At 39.8% G+C, this 23,935-nt stretch overlaps 1 protein-coding gene across 4 annotated transcripts in view; it reads left to right on the forward strand.

Annotated features, from left to right (window-relative positions):
• gnrhr4 (gonadotropin releasing hormone receptor 4) overlaps positions 1–23,051 on the forward strand; it is a 43,012-nt gene extending 19,961 nt beyond the window's left edge. For 2 of the 4 annotated variants that reach the window (XM_054776137.1, XM_054776138.1), the window contains exons 3-4: positions 17,796–17,985; positions 20,838–23,051. In XM_054776137.1, coding sequence (XP_054632112.1) covers positions 17,796–17,985; positions 20,838–21,301 — 654 coding nt within the window. In that variant the 3' untranslated portion in view covers positions 21,302–23,051. The remainder of the gene's footprint in view (positions 1–17,795; positions 17,986–20,837) is intronic. The other 2 variants (XR_008570399.1, XM_054776139.1) reach the window with 2 other exon arrangements.
• The last annotated feature ends 884 nt before the right edge of the window (positions 23,052–23,935 follow it).

Here is a 23,935-nt window from a genome sequence, read left to right on the forward strand (position 1 = left end):
TTTCTCTTCATATAGGTATCCTTTTGGCTTTGTGCTAAAAGGAAAGTCAGCATCACTGGTTTCGGGGTCAGATATGTTTACTTTCAGTATCCCAGCAGTAAACGCTGTGAAACAGGTGATCTAAAGGTGCGTAACAGTTGACAGCTGGCAGCAGTGTGCAGTGATACCAAGGCAGAGAAAATAACACCAATCGATGGTGAGGTCTGACAGTTTTGTGATGTACAGTACATTAGGTCCCCAACTTACAAACACAATTGGTTCCAGACGACCGTTCGCAAGTCGATTTGTTCGTAAGTCGGGGAAAAGGTAATATTACCAATGATATAGCTACTACATGTACGTGTATACATATACAGTATATGCATATGTATGTAAATATGAGTTTGGATGTATTAGTAATATTAAATGAAGATAATTAATGAAAAAAACAATAATAATAAAAATGATATAATAATACGTAATGATAAATGTTATTTACCTTTGAAGAGGAGTGGCCGAGCATACGTCGTTGTGGTGGAGGAGGAGGAGGAAGAGTTATTGAAAAAAAAAGGACAAATCGTCGTCGTCGTTAGACTCTTCTAAAAGAGGAAGTGTTCTGTGGGTGGTGTAGAATTAAGCAGGCCTATTAACTCTTCATAAACTTTAATCACACGCTCTGTCCGGGTTGCATCGTACAGCTACAACTTAGCTTTTCTTCACTTCTCCTCCCCGGTCTTCCTCTACCTGTTGCTCCCATTTGCAGTGTCACAGTGCCCACTACTGGTCAAGCATGTACCACTATAAATATATAGTTACTACAAGGCAAAATACATGAAAATAAAGACCAGTCAGCTTGCGTTCGTATCTCTGAATGTTCGCAAGTCGGATGTTCGTAAGATGGGGACCTAGTGTACATGTATTACTCTTTTGAGAGCATGTTGTTCTGAGAAGCAAAACTCTTTACTTTAGTACCCCACCAATTAGATGGAACTACCTTCTTAAAAACCTAAAAACTGCAGATGGGGATGTCATAAAACTTCACAAATCCGAACTATCCCTTTAAATTATTCTTCTTGAGATTACAATACTGTTTAAATCACTGTGGAACAGTTGTAGATGAGCATGTTAAGAGTTGCTTTTGACCTCTAACCTGAATTCACAAAACATGAATAGAAGAATCTTATGAGCACTTGGAGAACAATACAAGCTTACATCCCATAGAAAACGTGGACGTTGTCTTTGCACGGTTTTACATAATTTGGTGTGAGTGGAAGACAATTATCACCATCTGTCTTAGTGTGTGTGTGTGTGTGTGTGTGTGTGTGTGTGTGTGTGCCATGGAAGAAAGTTGATGTAATAAGGGTTTACTGTTGATATGAATTCTGAAAGACCTGGACATCACCAAACTGTGAGTTTACTAGTGCACGGTGCATGGTCTACAAAAGTAAATAACTCTAATGGGCGCCAAGATTGGCATTGTAAGCTGTGGCTGGAGGCAACCTCCTGATTAGGTTTGGGCATTCTTTGAATTTGAACGATTCCAGTTCTGATTCTGATTTCTCATTTCGATTCTGGTTCCTAACGAGTCCCGATTCGGATGCTTTTGAGGCAGGGTCGTAAACATTTTCATGGTTGAAATTAGGGTGCTGCCCAGAGTTTTTTTACATGAAATGTGTGAACTTCTCCATGAATTGTTTAATGTTATGAACTTTTTATCAACTTTATTGTGAATTTCTTACAGAGCTATTTTCAACCAGTATATAAATATCAAAGCATTGAACTTGAACATAAATGTTATAAAGTTTCTATTTACGGGAGTAAATTTTCACAAAAGATGTTTACTTTTGAAAGGTAGTATACTTTGTTTGCTGCCTCAACGTTGGTGTAAGCTATTTACTATGAAACCCTTATTTTGTTAAAACAAGTCAACAGGATATAGCCAAAAGCGCTCTTATTTTGAAGGCCGGAAGTGTGTTGTGTGAGGGAGAACGTTCCTTGACTGTTGCTGACAGAGACGTACTGTGCAAATTACACCCAACTTCCACATCAGCTAGCATCCTGAAACCCTGGCGTACATTGGCATGAGACAGACGTCATTTATTGTTTGACTTCCCTGAGTCTTACTGCTTAGAGGAAGTCGGACGTAGCGCATCAAAGACAAGGTACTGTGTTATTTCTACACCATGAATGTGAAAACATGAATCATGTGCCCTCCTTTGCACGATATCAATGTACATGAGCCCACTGCTCTTTTTTATCAAGTAAAGCCAAACTTTTTAGCCGCTTCTTCTTCGCTGGTGTTCGCTGCTATTTCTTCCGGTCGGCAGAGTGGGCATCGAATCTAGGAATGCTTGAGACCTGACGCCGAGCCCTACTCCTCATGTAGTTTTTTATTATCTCCACAAGGCAGTAGCTGAATTAAAAGTGAGTGGTCAGCAACCAGCAGCTTTATCTACCTCCGCATGCGCTTTCAAATGTTGGCTGCCCCACTCAGCTGTTGCTGTGAAAATCATGCATGTTGTACTTGCTGTACTGTTGTTTACAATGAACTCATTAAAACAGTTTGCTACCTACCGCTATTACAGCATTGGTTCTGTTGTTGCTGTGTTGTGCATTATACTTATATACTTAATAAATGACCAGAGAGAGGGGTACATTTTCCTTTCCACTGTCTCATGCACTCCAAATCATTATGATATCACTTCAATCACATATGGGTTGTATTATTTCTAATCCATTGTGGTGGTGTGTGAAAGGCAACATCATCTCTGTATGAATACTAACTGTATATTTAAGAATCTCAGTTTTGAACAACCAACTCTGCTCCATCTTTATTCTAAGCTCACAGCAGACAAAAGTGTGTTACATCCCTGCCCCTCCCCCCTACATGTGGACAGCTGGAGACCCTCCAGCATTGAACATTTTGTCCTTTTGGTTATTTCAGAGCAGCAAACAAGCGAGATGAAACTGTTTCAATATGTGCAGTTTGTTTTTTTTTTTGTCAAAGACTGAAGCTCACAAGCGAGAGCCGACTGCGAGCCGCTTCGGTCTCCTACTTGAATGTCAGACGTAAGAGATAATGCGTCAATTTCATGATGTATTTTTCCCTCTGGACGCCTCATCATGTACAAAGAGACATGACGGATGAGGATTCGATCGTTTCAGCTCTTTGTGTTCATCCTCATATGGCTCTTCATTAAACTCTACATTTTCTTCCAATAAAGTGAAGTTTTTTTAAAGGTCTAATTACAGACTTACTTCAGTCTTTGTAAACAGGAACGTTTTCCCTATTTATATGATAAGAGAAACCTGCAGATCAGATGATGCCATCAATTAATTTTCATGTGGCCCCTTGTAATAATTTAATAAGGGGTTCACTAAGTGTAGTGCATAATGAGTTATGAAGCAAAAAGCTACATAACGCTATAGATATAGCCATTCTAATCATTATTAAACATGCTCAGCTGACATTACACACTTTATTAAGCATAAAATTGGATCGGATATGATGCAGTTGTCATAACAAATAGAGGAAAGTTAATAGGAGATAAGTTTAAAAAGCAGATAAGCCCAAAAAATGTCACACATTTTGAGTTAATGAATCATCTGGCTCGAAATAACACAAGAATGTGTCAGAAGACTGCAAGTTGTGTTAAGAAATGTCAAACAGAGAACACATCTTTCATTTGTTTTTTGTCATTTTGTGTCATTTCCACCAAAATCAGCAAAAATGAAGTTGAACTAAAATTGTGTCCATTTTATGAATCATTATGGCAAGATAGGTTGCCATAATCGTCCCTCAAGGCAGTGGACAATATAGGGGATGACATCAGATCAATCTGATTTTCCCAGATTGCTCTCCATTAGGGATGCTCAGATCGATCAGCCACCGATCAGTATCGGCCGATTTCCATGAAAAATCTGATCACCTGTGGCTTGTGCTACTGCAGTCTGCAGTGATCCCTGTGTGCAGTGTAGTGTCTTGCCCTAAGTAATGTCTTTGGCAGCGTCCTCCTCCCACTTTTCATCAAGTGCGTAGGCCTGCCAAAACAAAAACAATCATGGCCTGCCAACACATGCCATGAAAACTGTCTTGTGGGTGTAGCACGTTAAAAGCTTTAATTTAATACGGAATTTGACCAACACTTAATGGAGTATTGTGAGTTTTCGAGGCTCACGGTGTGATCGTCAGTCAAACGGCAGCTAATGCAGCCATGTGGAAAACACTCACCCATAGGTGTGTGACAGTCAGAAGGCTAAGCAAATAACCTGAAAAATAATTGAATTCATCAGACGAGATGACCAGCCTGTCTCAGTGGTGGAAGACACCGGGTTCGCCGAGTGCTCTCTCATTCTCCCCCCTCATAATATAAGTACTAATTTTATTAGTAATTACATTTGTTTGGGTCCCCTGGCAGTCAAGGGACCTTGGGATTGTCCTGACTTTTCCCCTTTATACAGCAACCCTGGCCAATAACAGTAAATAAATAGAAAAATTTATTATTAATCCATGTGATCGGTATCGTCTGATTTCAGTCCTGGTTGATGGGTATCGGAATCGGCAGCATAAAACCCTGATCGGAGTATCCCTACGCTCCATACAATGAACAAATCATGGACCTTGACATACCTGAGCAATTGGCTGACAGCAGCCGCTGTAAGATGAAGTAATAAAGGCTTTATGGGAGCTATGACACCAAAGGTTATGGAGGTAATGTGCATATGCATAATTTCCAAAAATGTCTGTCAGGGATTTTTAGCATGCAAGATTTTCCTCCTGGAAAATTGTAGCCTGAGTGGATTTTTTTGCAGTGTTGTTGTTTTTTTGTTTTTTTTAATGGTTGGTTGAAATTCTGTTACAGTAAGTGACTATTAAGTGGAGGCAGATGAGAAATAATTCAAGTTTAAGGAAATGAATGCTTGTCAGCATGTAAAAAAATGATAATATTATTTTACGATGAATGAATGTAATAGCATCCTCTAAGTTGCAGTGTTGACATTTAAGGTTGGCTTTTGTGTTTGTGAATGCACACAGACCACTCTCATATGACCCTTAATGTCAAAGTCAAGCTCCATTACTCCCAATTTGTGTTTCTATTCGGCTCCAGTGCCTCTTTTGCTCTCCATTTCTGCTTCTTTGCCTCTACAATGTAGGCTGAAAAAGAGTCTTCAATTGAAACAGGCCCTAAGTAAAGCTCTGATGTCTACCACAACCTTCAACTGAACATTGGCTAAAAAGGAGCAACTAATTGTACTGTATCACTATGACATCTTATTTTGACTATTACGTATATGTGTATTTTTGGAAATAGTTTTTGTCAAAAAACGAATCGTACCCACTAGTGACAGACCCGCCAACTCACACGCCCGACCACTCTTTTTAATGCACTACATATGCACAGGCATACAAAAGGGGAAGAAAAAAAATACACATGAAAGTATTGGGTAAGTATAACGCTTATTTTAATGCACAACACAAATGCAGGGAGAAACTTGGGAAAGAGGACAAAATAAGAATTAGGATGTGTGGTGGTTTGTCTGGCCTTGGCTGTGGGCTGGGGGTGTGTGTGCTGGGGGTGCTCGAACCCTGACTACTTACAGCTGGCTTCGTTCATCAGGGGGTGAATAGCAAATAACCTCTGCTTCTCAGTCAATCAGCCGGTAAAAATACATAACAATATTAATTATATTTATTAGGGATGTCCGATATTGGATTTTTTGCAGATTACTGATATGCCGATATTGTCCAACTCTCAATTTTCCGATTCCGATATCAACCGATATGTGTAACATATCTTTTTCTTGAGTAAAATTGTTCAGTAATACTTAAGTAACAATGGGCCTCATTCACGAAACGTTCTTACGCACCAATGTGTTCTTAAAGCCTTCTTACGAAGATTTTTGGCATTCATGAAACGTGTTCTTAACTCACAGTTCTTAGATCTAAGAACAAATTCTATGAACGCTCAGGAGGACTCTTACGCACAAGCAAAGCTTGCACTTTCAATGCGCAATCGCCCTCATGATGGATTTTGCAACCTGATCCCAAAAAAATGTAGTGCAAATAAAATATCCCAACAATTATTTATCATCAAAACAACTAAAATATACTCCATCGATAAATATATATTCAAATCCCAATTCATCAAAAAAAAAAAAAAGTAGCTGGCTGGACGTGCGCTGCGCAGAGAGAGAATGTAAAGGGACCATGTAGATTTATTTGCTGAAAGCGACGATTATTTGATGTCCTGCTTCAGGCTTCAGGCTTCCGTCTCTGTTCTTGCAGGTGTGCAGGATCATCAGAATAACATCGCAATGAAACGTGGTGTGCCTATTGTGCACGTAGCACCCCCAGATAACGACATGCGCCCCCAGCCACGTCTTGAGCCAGAGCACGGGGCTGCTGTATTAATTAGGCAGCGTCTAATCAAATGTAACCACAGAAAAAATAAATTGTCACACACAAACTATGTATTTTGACTTTATTTTTCCATCATGATTGTGTAAATATTTTCTAGAGTTTCCGAAATGGTTTGGTTTCTGATTGATGGCCCACCTCCCGTTTCCTCCAGATCCCTCCGGTGCAGTCTAATCTTTTTTTTTAGTCTATTTTAAGTCAAACCACTTCTTTTTAACCTCTGCGGTGGTGCGTTTCTCCGTGGAAACGGCATTTATGTTTCCTGCAATGGTGCTATTCAGCCACAAAACGGCATGATTAATTAATTAATTAATCATTTAATTAATTAATTAATTAATTTTTAAAAAACCGTGAGTGAAGAAGAGTGAAGAAGCCGCAAAACTGCAATGTGGCGAGGGACGACTGTATTTACTTCAGAAGGAGTACTTGTCCCACGTATTAAATTAATTATTGGCTCCATATTTGATCTACTCGTGAATGGAAATGTAAGAATATAATATGTCTACAGCTTACCAAAAACTGTGTCTTTGTCCCTTTAATGGCTCATTGACAACGTGGCGAGGGGATGGTGCTGAGCTAATGCTTTTCAAATGACATTGAATAGATTTCCTGAAGATAGAGAAGGCGCCAGATCAATGCTGTACCATATGTGCCTGCTAATTTGATTCATCGAGGGAATTGTTTGCTGAATCCTGATTTGAGGTTGCCACTGCAAATGAAGAGCTGATGACGTACTGTACTGAGCTGCTGCTATTTCAGTGTTTATTGCTATCGAGCCAAAAAACAGCAAATGCAGATGCATACTTTGTTTTCTGTTTCTCTCTGTTCTTTACAAGAGCCCAGATGTGTTGCTGTAAGCACAGTGAGGTGGAAAGTGAAAGTGTGCACTGAATAAGTTCTATGTGATTTAGGCAGCACTGTGCAGGAAATACACATAATAAAACATATGCATGTCTGATCGTCCATATTGAGGGCAGCGTTGCTATGTCAACGACTACCATGCGGCAAACTTCAGACACAACCGTGCAATATTCAAAGTAAAAGCATCTTCTTTGAAACACAGCTTAAACTCATGCACTTGAGGAACAAAACTAACAAGAAAGAAAAATCTTCAAGAGAATATGAACCCAGCCTCCATATTTTCTGGCTCGTCACTAATTAAATTTGACTACTACAGAATGATTTGGGGCTACCTATTAAGTATTTTTTGTGTTTATGCACTTTTATGCCGAGACTCTTATTTTGAAACCTTTTACTTTGTGTACGTGTGTATGCGTGTGTGTTGCAACTGGTAATGCTATTCCCTCAACTGCTCTATATGCTCTATCGGTGCAGACGTCATTGCAGACGCTGGGCTTTTTTTTAACGCTTTAAGAGATGTATTTGAAGCGGTAATGACATCTCCTAAATGTGTGTGATGTTTTATTGATGTTCTGATATTATTAGAGTTGGAATGGCAGCTGTGTTTATTTAGTAAGCAGCATCTGACTGCTTAACAAATTAGCTATTATGGCTAACCTGCACATGCTGATTTAACACTCAGTTTAATTGACACTTATTATATGCAACTGTATTTGCTGCCATTGTTTACATCAATATTCAGTTTATATGCATATAAGATGGACACAATGAGTTTATTTAACTAAAGCAGTGGTTCTTAATTAGTTTCTTTCATGCCTCTTCTAGTGACAGAATTTCTTTCACACATTGAAATACTATTGAGAACAGAGCCTGACAACCGGGCTGATTATGACATATCACCGGTTAATCAACATAGGTGAATATGTAACCGATATATACTGCTCAAAAAAATTAAAGGAACACTTGGAAAACACATCAGATCTAAACTGGGGGAAAAATGATCTTGAATATCTTTCCTGATAATAAGTGGGTGATGTATTAGTAACAAAATGATGCCACATCATTTGATAGAAATGAAAATGATCACCCTATAGAGGGGGGAAATCAAAGACACCCCAAAAATGAAAGTAAAAAAATTATGCAGCAGACTGGTCCATTTAACTAAAATGTTATTGTAGCAACTCAAAATGATTCTCAATAGTTTGTGTGGCCCCCACGTGCTTGTACGCATGCCTGACAACGTCGGGGCATGCTCCTAATGAGACTACGGATGGTGTCCGTAGTGTCCTGGGGGATCTCCTCCCAGATCTGGACCAGAGCATCACTGTGGTACCTGGACGCATGGAGGAGATTCCAGGAGACAGGTAGTTACTCCAGGAGAGTTGGACAGGGCCATAGAAGGTCCTTCAATCCTCAGCAGGTTTGATATCTGCTCCTTTGTGCAAGGAGGAACAGGATGAGCACTGCCAGAGCCCTACAAAATGACCTCCAGCAGGCCACTGGTGTGAATGTTTCTGACCAAACAATCAGAAACAGGCTCCATGAGGGTGGCCTGAGGACCCGACGTCCTGTAGTGGGCCCTGTGCTCACTGCCCAGCACCGTAGAGCTTGATTGGCATTTGCCATAGACCACCAGAATTGGCAACTACACCACTGGTGCCCTGTGCTCTTCCCTGATGAGAGCAAGTTCAACCTGAGCACATGCGACAGACGTGAAAGGGTCTGGAGATGCCGTGGAGAACGTTATGCTGCCTGCAACATCATTCAGCATGACCGGTTTGGTGGTGGGTCAGTGATGGTCTGGGGAGGCATATCCCTGGAAGGACGCACAGACCTCTACAGGTTAGATAATGGCACCCTGACTGCTATTAGGTATCGGGATAAAATCCTTGGACCCACTGTCAGAACCTACGCTGGTGCAGTGGGACCTGGGTTCCTCCTGGTCCACGCCAATGCCCGACCTCATGTGGCTAGTGTATGCAGGTAGTTCCTGGAGGATGAAGGAATTGATACCATTGACTGGCCCCCACTTTCACCTGACCTAAACTCAATAGAACACATCTGGGACATTATGTTTAGGTCCATCCGGCACCGCCAGGTTGCTCCTCAGACTGTCCAGGAGCTCATTGATGCCCTGGTCCAGATCTGGGAGGAGATCCCCCAGGACACCATCCGTAGTCTCATTAGGAGCATGCCCCGACGTTGTCAGGCATGCGTACAAGCACGTGGGGGCCACACAAACTAGTGAGAATCATTTTGAGTTGCTACAATAACATTTTAGCCAAATGGACCAGTCTGCTACATCATTTTTTCACTTTCATTTTTGGGGTGTCTTTGATTTCCCCCCTCTATAGGGTGATCATTTTCATTTCTATCAAATGATGTGGCATCATTTTGTTACTAATACATCACCCAATTATTATCAGGAAAGATATTCAAGATCATTTTTCCCCCAGTTTAGATCTGATGTGTTTTCCAAGTGTTCCTTTAATTTTTTTGAGCAGTATATTAACTTTTTTTGCTGCACGGAGATTCTGTCACTCTGTTCCCATGTGTCTCTATGCTGCACCCTGCCCGAGTACCTGGGCCTTCCCCCCCAGACACAAACACACAGACCAGCGAGGTGCAGCTCTTCCTGTCGCACGCACTCGGCTGCAGCAGAGAAGATGGGAGAAATGGTGAAAAAACTGCATTTTTTTACACCATGGTAAGCTGTGACTTTGTAAAACAATATAACACTACAGTTGAGTGCCCCATGAGAATAATGTCCTTTCAGGGCCCGTCAAGGAGAACATTCTATTTTTTTTTTTCACACAAGTCTTAAAGAGCGTATTACAAAAACAGATGCAACTGTTAATCCACATGTCCAACATTGTCTAATATAAGACTATTATACGGCGTTTTAAAGTGAAATAAAGATATATGCAACTGTTAACTCCCATGTCCATCATGTCCATTTACAGTCGGGAACACTGGACAAAAGTATTACAATAGAGAAGAAAGCAGTAATGCAGTTAAATACACAGTTATTGCTTAAGGTGGCCGAGTGAGGCGAGGTGCCGACGTCATGCACACACATTATGACAGTTTGATGGCCAAAATTTCTGCTATTTTCTCATAAATGTTAGAAAAAGGCCCCATATTTACCTGATGATTTAATAGCCCATAAGTGTGCAGACCAGATTGACCAATGCCTACTAAAAAGCTGCTTTTGAGTTCCAATCCCTTAGCAATGCTGTCAAGTGCATTAGTTAGAATTTGTTGTTACAGGATAATAATCAGTGTGAACGGTCTTGGTTTTCATTCAATCACTCAAAACATTTGCCAAAAAAGTCTCTAAAAGCACACACATACGGGGGATTTTCAACAGGAGTGGAGTTATGTGCTTGGCAGCCTAACGGTCTTTTCACGCCATAAAAATAACTTGCGACCCAGTCACAAGTGAAGTTGCAGTGTGTGAAGAGATAGGCAGCTTGGAGGGCAATCAGTCTCAAGAAGCTTATAAAAGTCAGCAAGAAAATCACTTTAAAGTTTAGGGCTCCTGTAGGTGGCACATTACAAAATAGCAGGAGGCTTTGGAGGGGTAGGAGTGATCCCATTTCAGGTTCAAAAGTACAAATACTTGTAGAGTTAGTCCTTTAGATGAGCATTTGTCTCAAGTTCCGCACGATATGCTGAAGTCTCCTGAGATTTGCATAAGTCTTGCATGTGCAATAGGGCTGTCTGATAATATCTGGAGGCCAGTATTATTGGCATGCCATTAAAAATGAGATCAATATCAATATTGTTTTTTTCTGCAGATAATATTGCCGCGCAAGTGATGACGTGCTCCAAACAGCAACAAGCATACTAGTTCAGTATGTCTGAGATTTTAAATTATTTCCATGTTTCACCTTTGGATTGTATGCAAAGTGCAAATTGACTACAAAGCAGCGATTATGCAGGTGGGAGGAAGGCGTCTTCCTTTAATACTTTTTATTCAATAGACGAAATACTTAAAGTTAGTATTATTTGCAGATGATACTACTGTATACTACTACTTTTTGTTCTGGGGAAAGCACACAAGAGCTATGAGCTGGAAATCTCACATTAAAAATATACAACATAAGGTGGCGGGAAATACCTCAATATTGAATAAAGCAAAATTTGTCCTTGACCAAAAATCACTCCACACTCTTTACTGCTCACTGTTATTACCATATCTTACTTATTGTGTGGAGATATGGGGTAATAACTATAAAAGAAATCTTCACTTGCTAAATGTCCTGCAAAAAAGATCAGTTAGGATAATCCATAATACAGCGTATAGAGAACATACAAATCTTTTATTTCTAAAATCACAAATTGAAATTGCTAATTTAGTACATTTTCAAACAGCCAAAATTATGCATAAAGCAAATAATAACCTGTTACCCAAACATGTCATACAATACTTTTCTACAAGAGAGGAAAAATATGACCTCAGGGAAAATCTAAACTTAAAACACTTGAGAACAATGCTAAAAAAATACAGCTTTTCAAAATGTGGAATCAAATTATGGAATGGATTGAGTAAGGAACTCCAACAAAGCACTAAGATGAGTGATTTTAAGAAACAATACAAGCAGTTGATGTTTGCAGTATACAAGGAAGGAAAGTCTTGAACTTGTTCTGTTGTGTCTATTTATTATTATTGATTTATTTATTATATATGTAGGACTATTATCTATTATGATTGTGGAAAGGTCCTGACATTTATTTATACAGTATTACCACACTGATACATGACTTATCAATTTTTTATGTTTTAAAAACATCACATGAAATACAGGAAGTGAATAATTGCACTGCAACAGATGTAAAATGGATGGGGGGTAGGATTAAATTTGATTTGCTTCTTCGTACTCCCTTTGGACATGTGGAACTGCTAATTGTACTTTGTGATGTATTCCATTGTAACTTCTACGCATCTTCAAATACAGTGAAACCATTACTATTATCAATATGTTTTGTTCGTGCTGCGTTCATTTGTATTAGTCCAGAGTTTCATATTTGTAAGTTGCCAGCATTATTTAATTGGATTCTTATTTGTGAAGACTAACCTGTCTTACTTGTTGATGGGAGGAGAACATGTTGTTTTAGTTGACCGTTGGTCATGATTTTTTAATGACTATTAAAATAAAATATGGAACTGTTTAGACTGCCACAGTGTATCTTGAGTGTTGCTTTGAAAAAATGTAGTGTATATTGACACCAAGAGTCCATACAGCCTGCTTTTCTTGTCATAAGGCAACTCAGCTGCTGTTCACCTTCGCCTTTCCAGTTGATTTCTCTTACCTTCCGTATCTGACGGCTACAAATGCCTTCATCAGAAGAAATAGCCGAGAGCTACTTCTTCTGTTTTCTCCACTCAGATAGCAGTGAGATTTTCTCCAAATTCAATTTGTGTGTTTCAGCCTTAGGCTTTCAAAGACTCTTGAGATGTTTCAACAGCGTGGTGTCCCTCAGTTTAATAAAGACCATAGCTATTCAATTTATGAAAATTAGGGCTGTCAAAAATAGTGTGTTAACAGCGGTAACTAATTTATTAAATTAATTATGTTACATTTTCTTGCATAATGAACGCATACGCATCATGGCGAGCCATAGCTCTCTGTTATGACGACAGACAGCGGCACAGTGTACCTCCCCACGGAGTCACATAGAGTCTGACACTCTTTTATAACTTTATTCAGACCTGAACACACCAACAGCAGTGCAATTCTAACACCATATACTGTATATATGTATCTGCAACTCCAAACAAGTTCGTTCCTCATTGCACTTCCTCATTGTCACTAGACAGTCCGTGAGATGCATTAACTGACACTCGGAACATAGTGTATGTGTGGTTTAAATAAAGAGAAAGACAAAGAAAAAGTAAGTGGATATTCTTATCACTCACTCTGTAAGTACAATTTGCTGCATTTAAGTATGCTCGGAAATCCCACAAAAGAAACTCCAAACATGTGAATTCAACTTAAGTGACGTGGTGTCTTTGAATGCAATCCCTCATTGCTCATAGTAACGCTGTTAAAGTGTGATTCAAATGTTGCTCTAGTATTAAAGAAACTGGTGTTAGGTAAATAGATTTTCAGTCATGTGTGCTATCTTTTAGCTTGATTTAGTTTTCAGTTCATTTGGAGTTGTTAATACATGCTAACATATACAGTATAATTATGTCCTGTCTTTTATATTGCTTTCAATAAAATACAGTAAAAATGTGCATATTTCAGACATGGTTGCAAATGGTGATTAATCATGATTAATTCATTTGAAAACGGGGATTATTCTGATTAAATGTTTTAATCATTTGACAGCCTTGATTAAAATAATATTACAATGTAGATTTTTTTCATGCTTGTTTTTGGTTTTGGTTTTACTGCAATATCCAAAAGGCATTTGAGCTTTACAGTCACTGATTTAGCCATTTATGTGCATTCCTCAGAGGGCAAAAACAACTTTGTGTCTGAAATGAGAAGACATTACCATGGGAAAACCATTGCCAATAATTGAAGTTGCATTTTGTTGGTCACCAAAAATACTCCGACAAAGACAGTTTAGAAGAATCTCTGAAAATGTCTTTTGCTGATTTATTTGTTCAGGAAGAATTTCAATTGGGAGTCCATATGGCACAACACTCATCCTTCTGCCAAGATAAACTATTTCTTGTATTAAAGTATCAGCTGAGTCAAAATGCAGAGTAACATATACTTTGGGGGAATGTTCACTTTGTGCCGCAACAGTCAGTATCTGCATTTTAACATGAAAGATGCACTTGACATTTCACAGTCGCAATCCAATTTACTGTCAAACGCCTTCAGGTGTTGCAAGGAATGCTCAGAACATGTTGCGTGACCACCAGCAGACGAGAAGAACGCCTCCATCATGGGGAAGGAAAAAAGGACCGCAATAAGTTTGACACAGTTAAGACACAAAAGGCACAAAATAAATAAACGGCTTTAAAATAATTGAATGATGACAGGATGTCTTCCTCCCCTTACCCTAGACCAGCAGTCAAAACCATTAAATATTGTTTTCTGACACTTTGTTAGCAAGTATAAACGTGAAAAGTGAATCTCTCAAAAGCATATTGTCAGGCGAAGGGTGTTTATTACGCTCACAAATGTAGTCGCATTGAGTGAGCGTTCATGCCATGCTAAAACAGTGATGGAGAAGTTTTCGAAAAGGAAAGATGCTAACTCTGAACTGGACCCTGAACAAAATTTGAACCCAGATGAAGACCCAAGTATGAGTGGAGGTCAAAAGAAAGCAAAGACAGCAAAAGCTGTCTTTCATTTGGATTTACTTTCACTGGGGACGCAATGAAACCGACTCTGTTGTACTTAGTGTGTGATGAAAAGCTATTCAACCATGCTATGGTCCCAAGTAAGCTTAAACGCCATCTCCAAACAAAACACTCTTCACTTCAAAACAAGAATGTGGACTATTTTCTTCGCCCGCATGAATACACAGAGAAGCAGGCAACTTTCATGAAAAAAAAACCTTTCAGAAAGGTAAATGATAGAGCCCTTAAAGCTAGCTACCACGTTGCTATGTCAAAAAAGTTGCACACTGTGGCAGAGACAGTAATACTTCCCACCTGCAAAGACATTGTAAATGAGATACTCGGACCTGAGGCGGCTAAAGAAATTGCCAAAGTCCATCTCTCAGATAACACAATTTTCAGACAAATGAATGACGTGTCTGCAGTGTGGTTTTGGAAAAGATCCGTATCAGTAAGAAATTTGCATTGCAACTTGCTCAAGTCTTGGACGATATTGTGGATGGAGACGCAATCAGAGAAAACTTTTTTTTGCAAGGCAATGCAAAAAAACAACAACAGGAGGGTACATTTTTCCGGTCACATCAGGATATCTTGAACAAGGAGGGCTTAAGTTGGAAAAGTGCTCGAGTGTCTGCACTGATGGAGCTGCAGCCATGGTTGTGCGCACCAAACTCTCTGTAAGCAGAGTGAAGGAAAGAAATCCAGATGTGATTGTTACGCACTGTTTTACACATCGTGAGGCCCTCGTAGCCAAGACTTTACCCGCAGACCTAGTTCCCGTGTTGGATGACTATGTGCGCATGGTAAACTTTGTAAAGTCATGACCTGTGCAAAGCCGCATTTCTGCATCTTTGGTTGCGGAAATGGAAGCAGAGCATAAAGCCTTGCTGTTCCATACGGAGGTGCGGTGGTTGTTGCATAGCAAGGTCTTGGCCTGTGTGTATGAGCTGCGGGAGGAACTTAAAGTGTTTCTGACAAATGAGAGGTCCGATTACGCAAAGCTGCTTGCAAGTTATGAGTGGTGTGCAAGGCTGGCATACCTGGCAGATATTTTTCATCATTTGAACTGAACACACAAATGCAAAGCCGAAATGATAACCTTCTTACAAGCACAGATAAACAAACTGGATTACGAGCACAGATAAACAAACTGGATTCCGTTCAAAGGTGCAACTTTGGCAACAACAAAGTGGAAATCATGAAATGTTCACACTCACCAACCAATGGAATGATGTTAACGCTGCTACTTTGTGTGAGATAATAGTTCAGCATTTGTCTTGGCTGGGTTTGGGACCCATGTTGCTCAGCATCAGGTGGTGGAGAGGACATGACTTTACAGGAGCAGGAGGCTCCAACTAAACTGAGAAAAATTGTGGTTTAAAGCTAAGTTCTGCTGATCTACCTTTGGACAGTTTTTGGTTGGCTACTGCCAAGGAGTTCCCCTTTCTGGCAAACAAAGCTATTTTGACATTGCTCCCATTTTCCACGACATATCTGTGTGAGGTGAGTGAAGCCTGACTGCTATAAAAACTAAAAACAGAGAAAGACAGAGAGCCGTTGAGGAAGCGCTTTGTGTGTGTCTTTCTTTGATTCCTGCCAGGATACCAGCTGTGTTCATCCAAACAGGCCCAGGTTTGAAACTGAGTGGGTAGAAATGTGTCCCATCGTAAAAAATTGTGAGTGAAGGAAGTGACGTAGGCTTCGAACATACGCAGATACAGTAGACGCCCCTACAACGTAAATAATTTGTTCTGAGAACGTTTATGTTATAGGGTTTTTATGTTATACGAAGCGTAAAAGGGCACTTCAAAATATTCAAAGTCCACCAAATATGGTGGGAAAATATAAGGAAACGTTAGCATAAACATAGTAGAGTAACATTCCAATATAAAATAAGGTAATACATAAGATTACTGTAAATGAATACAACTGAAAAACAAAAACAATCTTACCGTTCACGAGATGTCTTGATAAGGAGCGCAAGGGGAGGCAGGAAGGAGGAGGAGGACTAGCCTTAAAGAGTCTAACAGTCAGCTGGTGTCACAGACAAACACACACGCACTACAAGATAATCCTGTGTGCAAAATTTTAATTTGTAACTTAACTTAATTGTTTAAGTTAGTTTCAGGGCGACTACGAAGAAGAAGGACTTTGAAGGGACAAGCCTGTCTCTCACACAAACTCACGTACGTGCTGGATAAGTCAGCCAATGAGATGAGAGCGTAGGCGGTGCCCCGATAATCAGCCAATGAGAGCATGAAGCGTCAGAAGACGTCACCAAGGGTTAGTCTGAACTTGCACCGACTTGAGGCATTAATAAAATTTATTGAAAAAAAAAAAACTTGCACCGACTTGGCGCTTTACGTTATATGGAATTTCTTCTGTAATACGATGCAAAAACTTTACATAAATTCTTTACGTTCAGTGGAATTTACATAAAAGGAGGTTTGCGTTATGCGAGGTACTACTGTACACGGATCGTGTTTCCTGTACGGATTGAGTAGTGACGGGCCCCACTTCTTCTTCTTTTGTGTCCTCAGACTGTTCTTAATATTACCCTCTACAAAACACTAGTGATGTGCAATCCCGCTGATTTGCTTTCCAATTCAATACTGGGTAAAATTCAGGCTGGTATCGGCGATACTGATCCAATACCAGTACTTTATGCAAATACACTGAATGCGTCTGGTACATTTTAAAAGGGAGTGCATTTCAAATCATAGCATAAAGCAGTGGTTCTCAGCTGGTTTGGCAGTGGGACCCACCATCACCCTTCAGTCACAAGCATTCCCTTATTGTGGAAATGTTTCAACTAAAACTTCTTAACAGGGAAATACCTGTACAATGCTATGTCATGTGACGACTGCACTTTCTCCTTATTCTTCATTTCTTATAGGGCTATCTGAAGTATTACGTTGTTTGTGTGCACTCATCATCCAACAATGTTAAAATAAAAATAATGTCCCATATTTCCAAAATGGATATCCAGTTGCATACAATTCGATGTAGTTGTTTACAAATAATTCTTTTTCTGTAAGTGTTTTTTTTTTTCAATCATTGCACCTGAAAGTTTCCTGTGGCCCGGTTTGGCCTTGTCCATGGACTGGTCCAGAGGTTGGGAAACCCTGCTCTAAAGCATTTTGAATACAGCCCATTGGGGGTACCACAAATGTCATGTATACATGCCTGGCTGATAGCGGTCACTCATTGTTGTTTCTGTTGCTTGCACAGATGTTTATATTCCACAATGTGACTATCACTGTCCCGGAGAACTTCACCCAGTGTACCACCCATGGCAGCTTTGTCCAGCACTGGCAGGAGACGGTCTACAACATGTTCACCTTCGCGTGCCTCTTCCTCCTTCCTTTGGCCATCATGATTTTCTGCTACACAAGAATCCTCATAGAGATATCCAGCAACTGTAAGTCGCTGCTTTCATTCCAAGCCCATCTGAGAGGAAAATACATTTTTCAGCACATACTGTACTTTGATTTTCTCTTTATAGGGCCCTTACTTATGCGGAGATTCAAATACCAATTTTATATACATCTATGTAAGATGGGCAGCCTACATGGAAGCAGAAAATGTATTGCACAACATAATGGCTTGGTTCCATCATTGTAGACTAGAGCATCTGGGCCACACAGCTATGGCCTCCTTTTTATCTAACCCACAAATATACTTCCACACAGTTTGTCCTCCACCTTGGTGAAAACAGTCTTGGAGAGGAGGAGACTGCACCACTATTACTGCGATGCAGGCTGGGAGGCTAATTGGCTTCAACACACTAAGTGCATGTCAACTTTCTTGAAAAAAACAAAAACGTCAGTTCTGGTGGACGCTGGTGTGGCCCTGATAACATCCACCCTCCCAGTGGTGCAGTGGTGTGTTGCTACAGTAGCTCATTTACGTGTTGTTATCTAGTCTCCAACAGATTTTAACATACTTCAACATACTTCTCAAACAGCTTCGGATGAGGGTTTGTTGACCTGATAAGAATTAAATACAGTGGAACCTTGTCATTAATCTGTTCCAAAAGGTCAGACGAAAACCAAAACAATTTTTGCCATAAGAAATCATGTAAATCCAATTAATCTGGTTCCAGAAACCCCAAAATATGAATACAAAACACATTTTTATAAAGAATAATATAATAATATATAACATAGTGATCACAAGAACAGGACAGCTTGCTACCTAGACTTGAGCTCGGACTGGCGCGAGGTACGGATTTGTTGAAACAAACAAGTTACAAGTGCTGTCAGCCACGAGCCAGCCAAGCTAACCTCAAGGTCAAAGTGGTTGCCTAGCAACAATGCCACACAAGAAGGAAAGTGATTCTTGCTTGAGAAATCCAGGTCCAGAGAAAAAAATCTGAGGAGTCAGATGAATCCCTGGAAATAGGGATATATGAGGATGAATGAGAGGGAATTGTCATTATATGAGGTAGCCACTGTAGGAGCAACTGCAGAAAAACAAAGGCAAGATCCTAGAAGCCTTCTACAACAGATTTAAAGTTCAATCACAGAATCCAAAAGTCCAAAAGGAGCTTCACTGAAATGAAAATGGATAATAAAGAGATTCATGATGATATCAAGAATCTTAGAGAAGAAAATATGAAAGATAAAGATATTAAAGTCCTGCTCTGCGTGTCACTCTTAAGGACGATAAAGAAGCATTCCACCCAGGTCATATGCCAGGGCAGTTGAGAACAGAGGACAACCAGACAAAAAAGATGTTGCCTCAACGATGCAGCAAGTTGCCAACTTTCTCGGTGGGATGGATCAACACCATCGATGCATGCATTCTACTGCATGGAAGAAACAACATCAGGCCCAACATCATCACCAACAGAAAATTCAATAGCACACTCCTTGAACAGGACAGGAGCTGAAAGTTACAAACGTCGACATGGATGAGCAGTTGACAAATTGCAACACAGACAGCGACAAGAAAGCACACAGCCTGAGGAAGCAGTTGAAAATTCAAGGTACTTGGAGCTGCAGCTGCAAGATCGTCAAGTTAAACGGCGGACCAGAAGAAGCGAAAGTACTTGTCATCAAATACATCGAGGATTTGGACAAATATTAAAAATCAAATCTCCATGACAACAAGAAAAATGAAGGAAATGGTCACTGAATTCAATAATGTCTCTTACCTTCTTTATCAAAGTTCTGGAACTTAATAATTATTCAATTTAATAATTTTTAAAAAGCACAGATTCCTCTAACACTCAGAAATACACAGTGCTATTAGCAGGAAGAAAGGCGACAGATATGAGTCGTTCATTGTTCTGTGTTATCTATGAACAAAAAACCCCCCCAGGCACACACATAACAGGATAACAGAGCGGATGCTTTATGTAAATGGTCTTAAAAAGGTATCATTATGTGTGTACGTGAGGCAGATGTTTACACTGTGTGTGTATGTGTGTGCAGGCTTCATTTTATTAGTGTCCCAACATTTTCCACCACGGGCCGATACATTTTGTACATTAACGATGCAAAACCAATACAGTGTGGGTCAATATATGCCAAGCTATCTGAACAAAACATTGACATCTTAGCTTTGTGTTATCGGGGGTAAAGTTCACTTGTGAATGGACATCCAGATGTTTATTTAAGTCAGGGGTTGGCGAACTTTTTGGCTAAGAGAGCCATGAAAGCCACATATTTTAAAATGTATTTTGATGAGAGCCATAATATTTTTTAACATTGAATACAACTAAATGTGTGCACTTTTAAGCAAGACCAGGGTTGCTCACACTTTTTCAGCCTGTGAGCTACTTTCAAAATGACCAAGTCCCAAAGATCTACCTCCTACTATAAATATAGAAAATATATATATTTACTGTATTGATTACATATTTATGTACGTTATACATGTATGTCAGGGGTGCACGTACCTTTTCAGCATGCAAGTACGTCATAATGATCTATGTCTTTCTATAAAACATACATATAACATCTAACCAGTAAACTTTGAAATGTTATTGTAAATATTCACAATTTGGTCACATTTTCAAAGTGTACAGCTAATCAAAGTAGTTGATATCATAATGATATTCAATATGGCAATAAAGACAATTACACATAATTACTCAATAGTTGTGTATATAACCCGAGTACTGGTAATATGTCAGTCAAAATAGCTAAGTAACGTTCATTGTGAGACACAGTCCATGCATCAGTGTGATATATTAACTATGTCGAGATAAGCTACTCACAACCTTACCCTCAGCTAAAGCAAATAAATAATTGTGCTCTCTTGCAGTGCTGTCCAGAGACGTTCACCTTCGCCGGTCCCACAACAACATCCCCAAAGCTCGAATGAGGACTCTCAAGATGAGTATTGTCATTGTGACATCATTTATAATCTGCTGGACCCCTTATTACCTGCTGGGCCTTTGGTATTGGTTGTTTCCCGAAAAAATGGAGGAGACGGTTTCCCATTCTCTCACTCACATGCTGTTCATCTTCGGCCTCTTTAACGCATGTCTGGACCCCATCACTTACGGTCTGTTCACCATTCACCTCCACCAGGGCCTGAAGAGGTATTGCCAAGGCTCCAACACACAGATCACTTCTGAAAACAATAATTGTCTCATGCACATGGCTCGCCTGTCGTCCCGCAGGCACATGGCCTCAGGTGGCCCGCGCATAGACACGGAGGAAAGGAGTGATGACTGCAGCACGAAAATTGGCTTGAGGCCAACGATGCCCGTTAGCGAGATCTAACGGTTTAAAGCGTCCCAATGACGATAATCTCAATCTCGTAATGAGTGTTCGGCTTGGTCTTGCAATGAGAAACACAGAGGTTTGGCAAACGTTCATTGTTTTCTGCCTGATCCACTCAAGTAATCATGGTGTAATATTCTGCAGATGGACAGATGGGAAAAGATTCAACAAACCACTGCCGAGTGATGTGTGCCACTGCTCATTTGAAAGCCCCCCATCGCCCTCCTCCTGTGCATGCCTGAGTGGTGTGTACGCCACATGGAATCACGCTCTTGTTACATTTACCTCAGAAATCCAGTCTGACCAGAAACGTTATTATCGCTGGTCAAATGGAGTGCTTCTTTTAATGAGAGTGACAGATGATTGACTGGAGTGTAAAAGCGGACATACCTGTATGTGTTACTATGGTAACTACATCCTGGAATGTCTGCAAGTCACCAACTACCATATGCCAGATGCAAAAGATGCAAACTTCAGCATCACAAGTATGCCTGGCCTTGATTTGGGTTGAAATTCCCAAAAGAAAAAAAAAAAAAAAGTTATGTTACATAAGTTACATATCAGTTTATATGTTAGGCAACTTTGTCTATGAAAATAGACATGTGGTAACAAAATCTTCATTTTATGCAAATTCAACTGAATTTCTACATGATAAAAGTACTATTTGTCAATAAACAAATGTACAAATCGCACAGCTTTTAATATTTTCAAAAGTTCCACAAAAATGAAAGGAAATTTATGACCACTGTTTGCAGTATAGACACTTGTCCACTGCACAACTAAGCTAACTAACAAACTGCCTCGGTTTGGGGTGGTCCGCTTCAAAATAGCATAAAGCAAAAACTAAGAAAACCAAGCCACATTAAATGCATCAGTTGGAACAAGATATGCTAACAAACAACAAAGGCAGAGAATGGCGGTCTCTCTTGGTAAAAATACAAATTTTATCCAAAGGGAGACTAAGGGCAGCTAAAAAACAGACTGCTACAGCAAAGTGGAGACTTGTGTATGTGTATCCTCAAATGTTACAATGACAAATCTTTCAATAATACCTCATAGTTTGTGGTAGATACCAAACTGTATTGGACATTTTAAGGATTCTTTTCCATGTTTTTAAAAATGTTTATTTTCCATGGTTTCCTATAATCACTTCAAAGTGGCTTCATGTGTGCAATACGTTACATTACCAAAAAATGAATGTCACAACATGATCATTATTGACCCTGTCAGCTTTTTTTTCCAAGAAAATGTAATGTATTTGATGTCCCCCCACAGCATGTTGTTGATGTGCTAGTGACTACTCGGATATTCCGACATCAGTTGTGTGTATCACCACATTGTGTCATAAAGAAAAAGTCACTAATTTGTCGATTCTATCTTATACGTTTGATGGGGTATTATTTAAAAGGTCTTGTGTATTTTGGACAGAATATCTTGATATTGTATTTATTTTTGCTTTGTTCACAATGTTATTTATAAGATTTGTTTGCATGCTATTGGTTTTATTTTGTATTGTCACTGAAGTTCTTGTAATGTATTCTGATGATATGTTTATTTGTTGAATAAAAACAATATCTACCAAATGATGCAGAAAGTAACAAGATTCCTATTTTTTTGTGATGTCTCTGCCATTATATGAGGCAACAGGGTAATGTTCTACAATACAATTGGTCTGGATGGAGTGTTGGATGATTTTGACTACACCAAATGAAAACCACTTACGTTTTTTTTTATACACTCGACCTTTTGCTCTCCCAAAGCTTGTTGAACAATCTTTATGTAATTGCAACAGAGCTAATAGATGAGCCTTTTGTGTCCAGGGATGTTGATGGCGCACAGACTGGTGGAACACGACTTGAATTTGTATAATTTACCTCATCGCATTGAAACACTGTGTCACACATAATGGGTACATGCATCATACTTGTAGGCATGAATAACTCATCTTCTTCCCTATTTGTTCAGTCAAATTAAAAAGACGAGCTTCCTATTCTTCAAGAAGGCACGACCTGTGACAAGTGACGGAATGCAGATAACAGCTACATGCTAAGGTGTTTGCTGTAAAACACGTGATAGTGAAGGCGAACTTCACTTGGCTGTGATGAATGATACGTTCATTAAAGTTGACAGACTCAAAGGAGCTGTGCTGCTCAGTGACACTGAAAAGCAAACGTGACGGGGATATCTCCTGGCACTAGGGCCATGTTTCAGTGATTTACCTGCCTTGTGTGTCAAATGGCAATTCTAGGGCAGAAACTGCACACATACAGTTTCCCATACATTCATTTATCTGTGGTGGGCTGCCACATATAATAATTGCCCCCCACAAATTGGCAGTGTACTATATCGCAATATACGTTTGAGATCATATCGCCCATCTCTTTCTTTGGCCAATTATGCAAATTTGACCATGACATTATCTAACCCCACAGGCGCTTCATTTGGTTCAAGTGTGGAGACATACTTGGCCACTCCATCACCTTCACCTTCACCAAGGTACTTGACATGTGGAGGAGTGTTCAAAAAACTGCCTTGTGGCCCAGTTTCCCGAGGGAAGGGCTCATGCTCTGCTTCCGAACGTCACAACACATGCTGGAATTCATGTTCATGTTTCCGTTCAATGAACCCCAGCTC

This window comes from Dunckerocampus dactyliophorus, chromosome 5, assembly GCF_027744805.1.
Source record: "Dunckerocampus dactyliophorus isolate RoL2022-P2 chromosome 5, RoL_Ddac_1.1, whole genome shotgun sequence".
NCBI lineage: Eukaryota > Metazoa > Chordata > Actinopteri > Syngnathiformes > Syngnathidae > Dunckerocampus > Dunckerocampus dactyliophorus.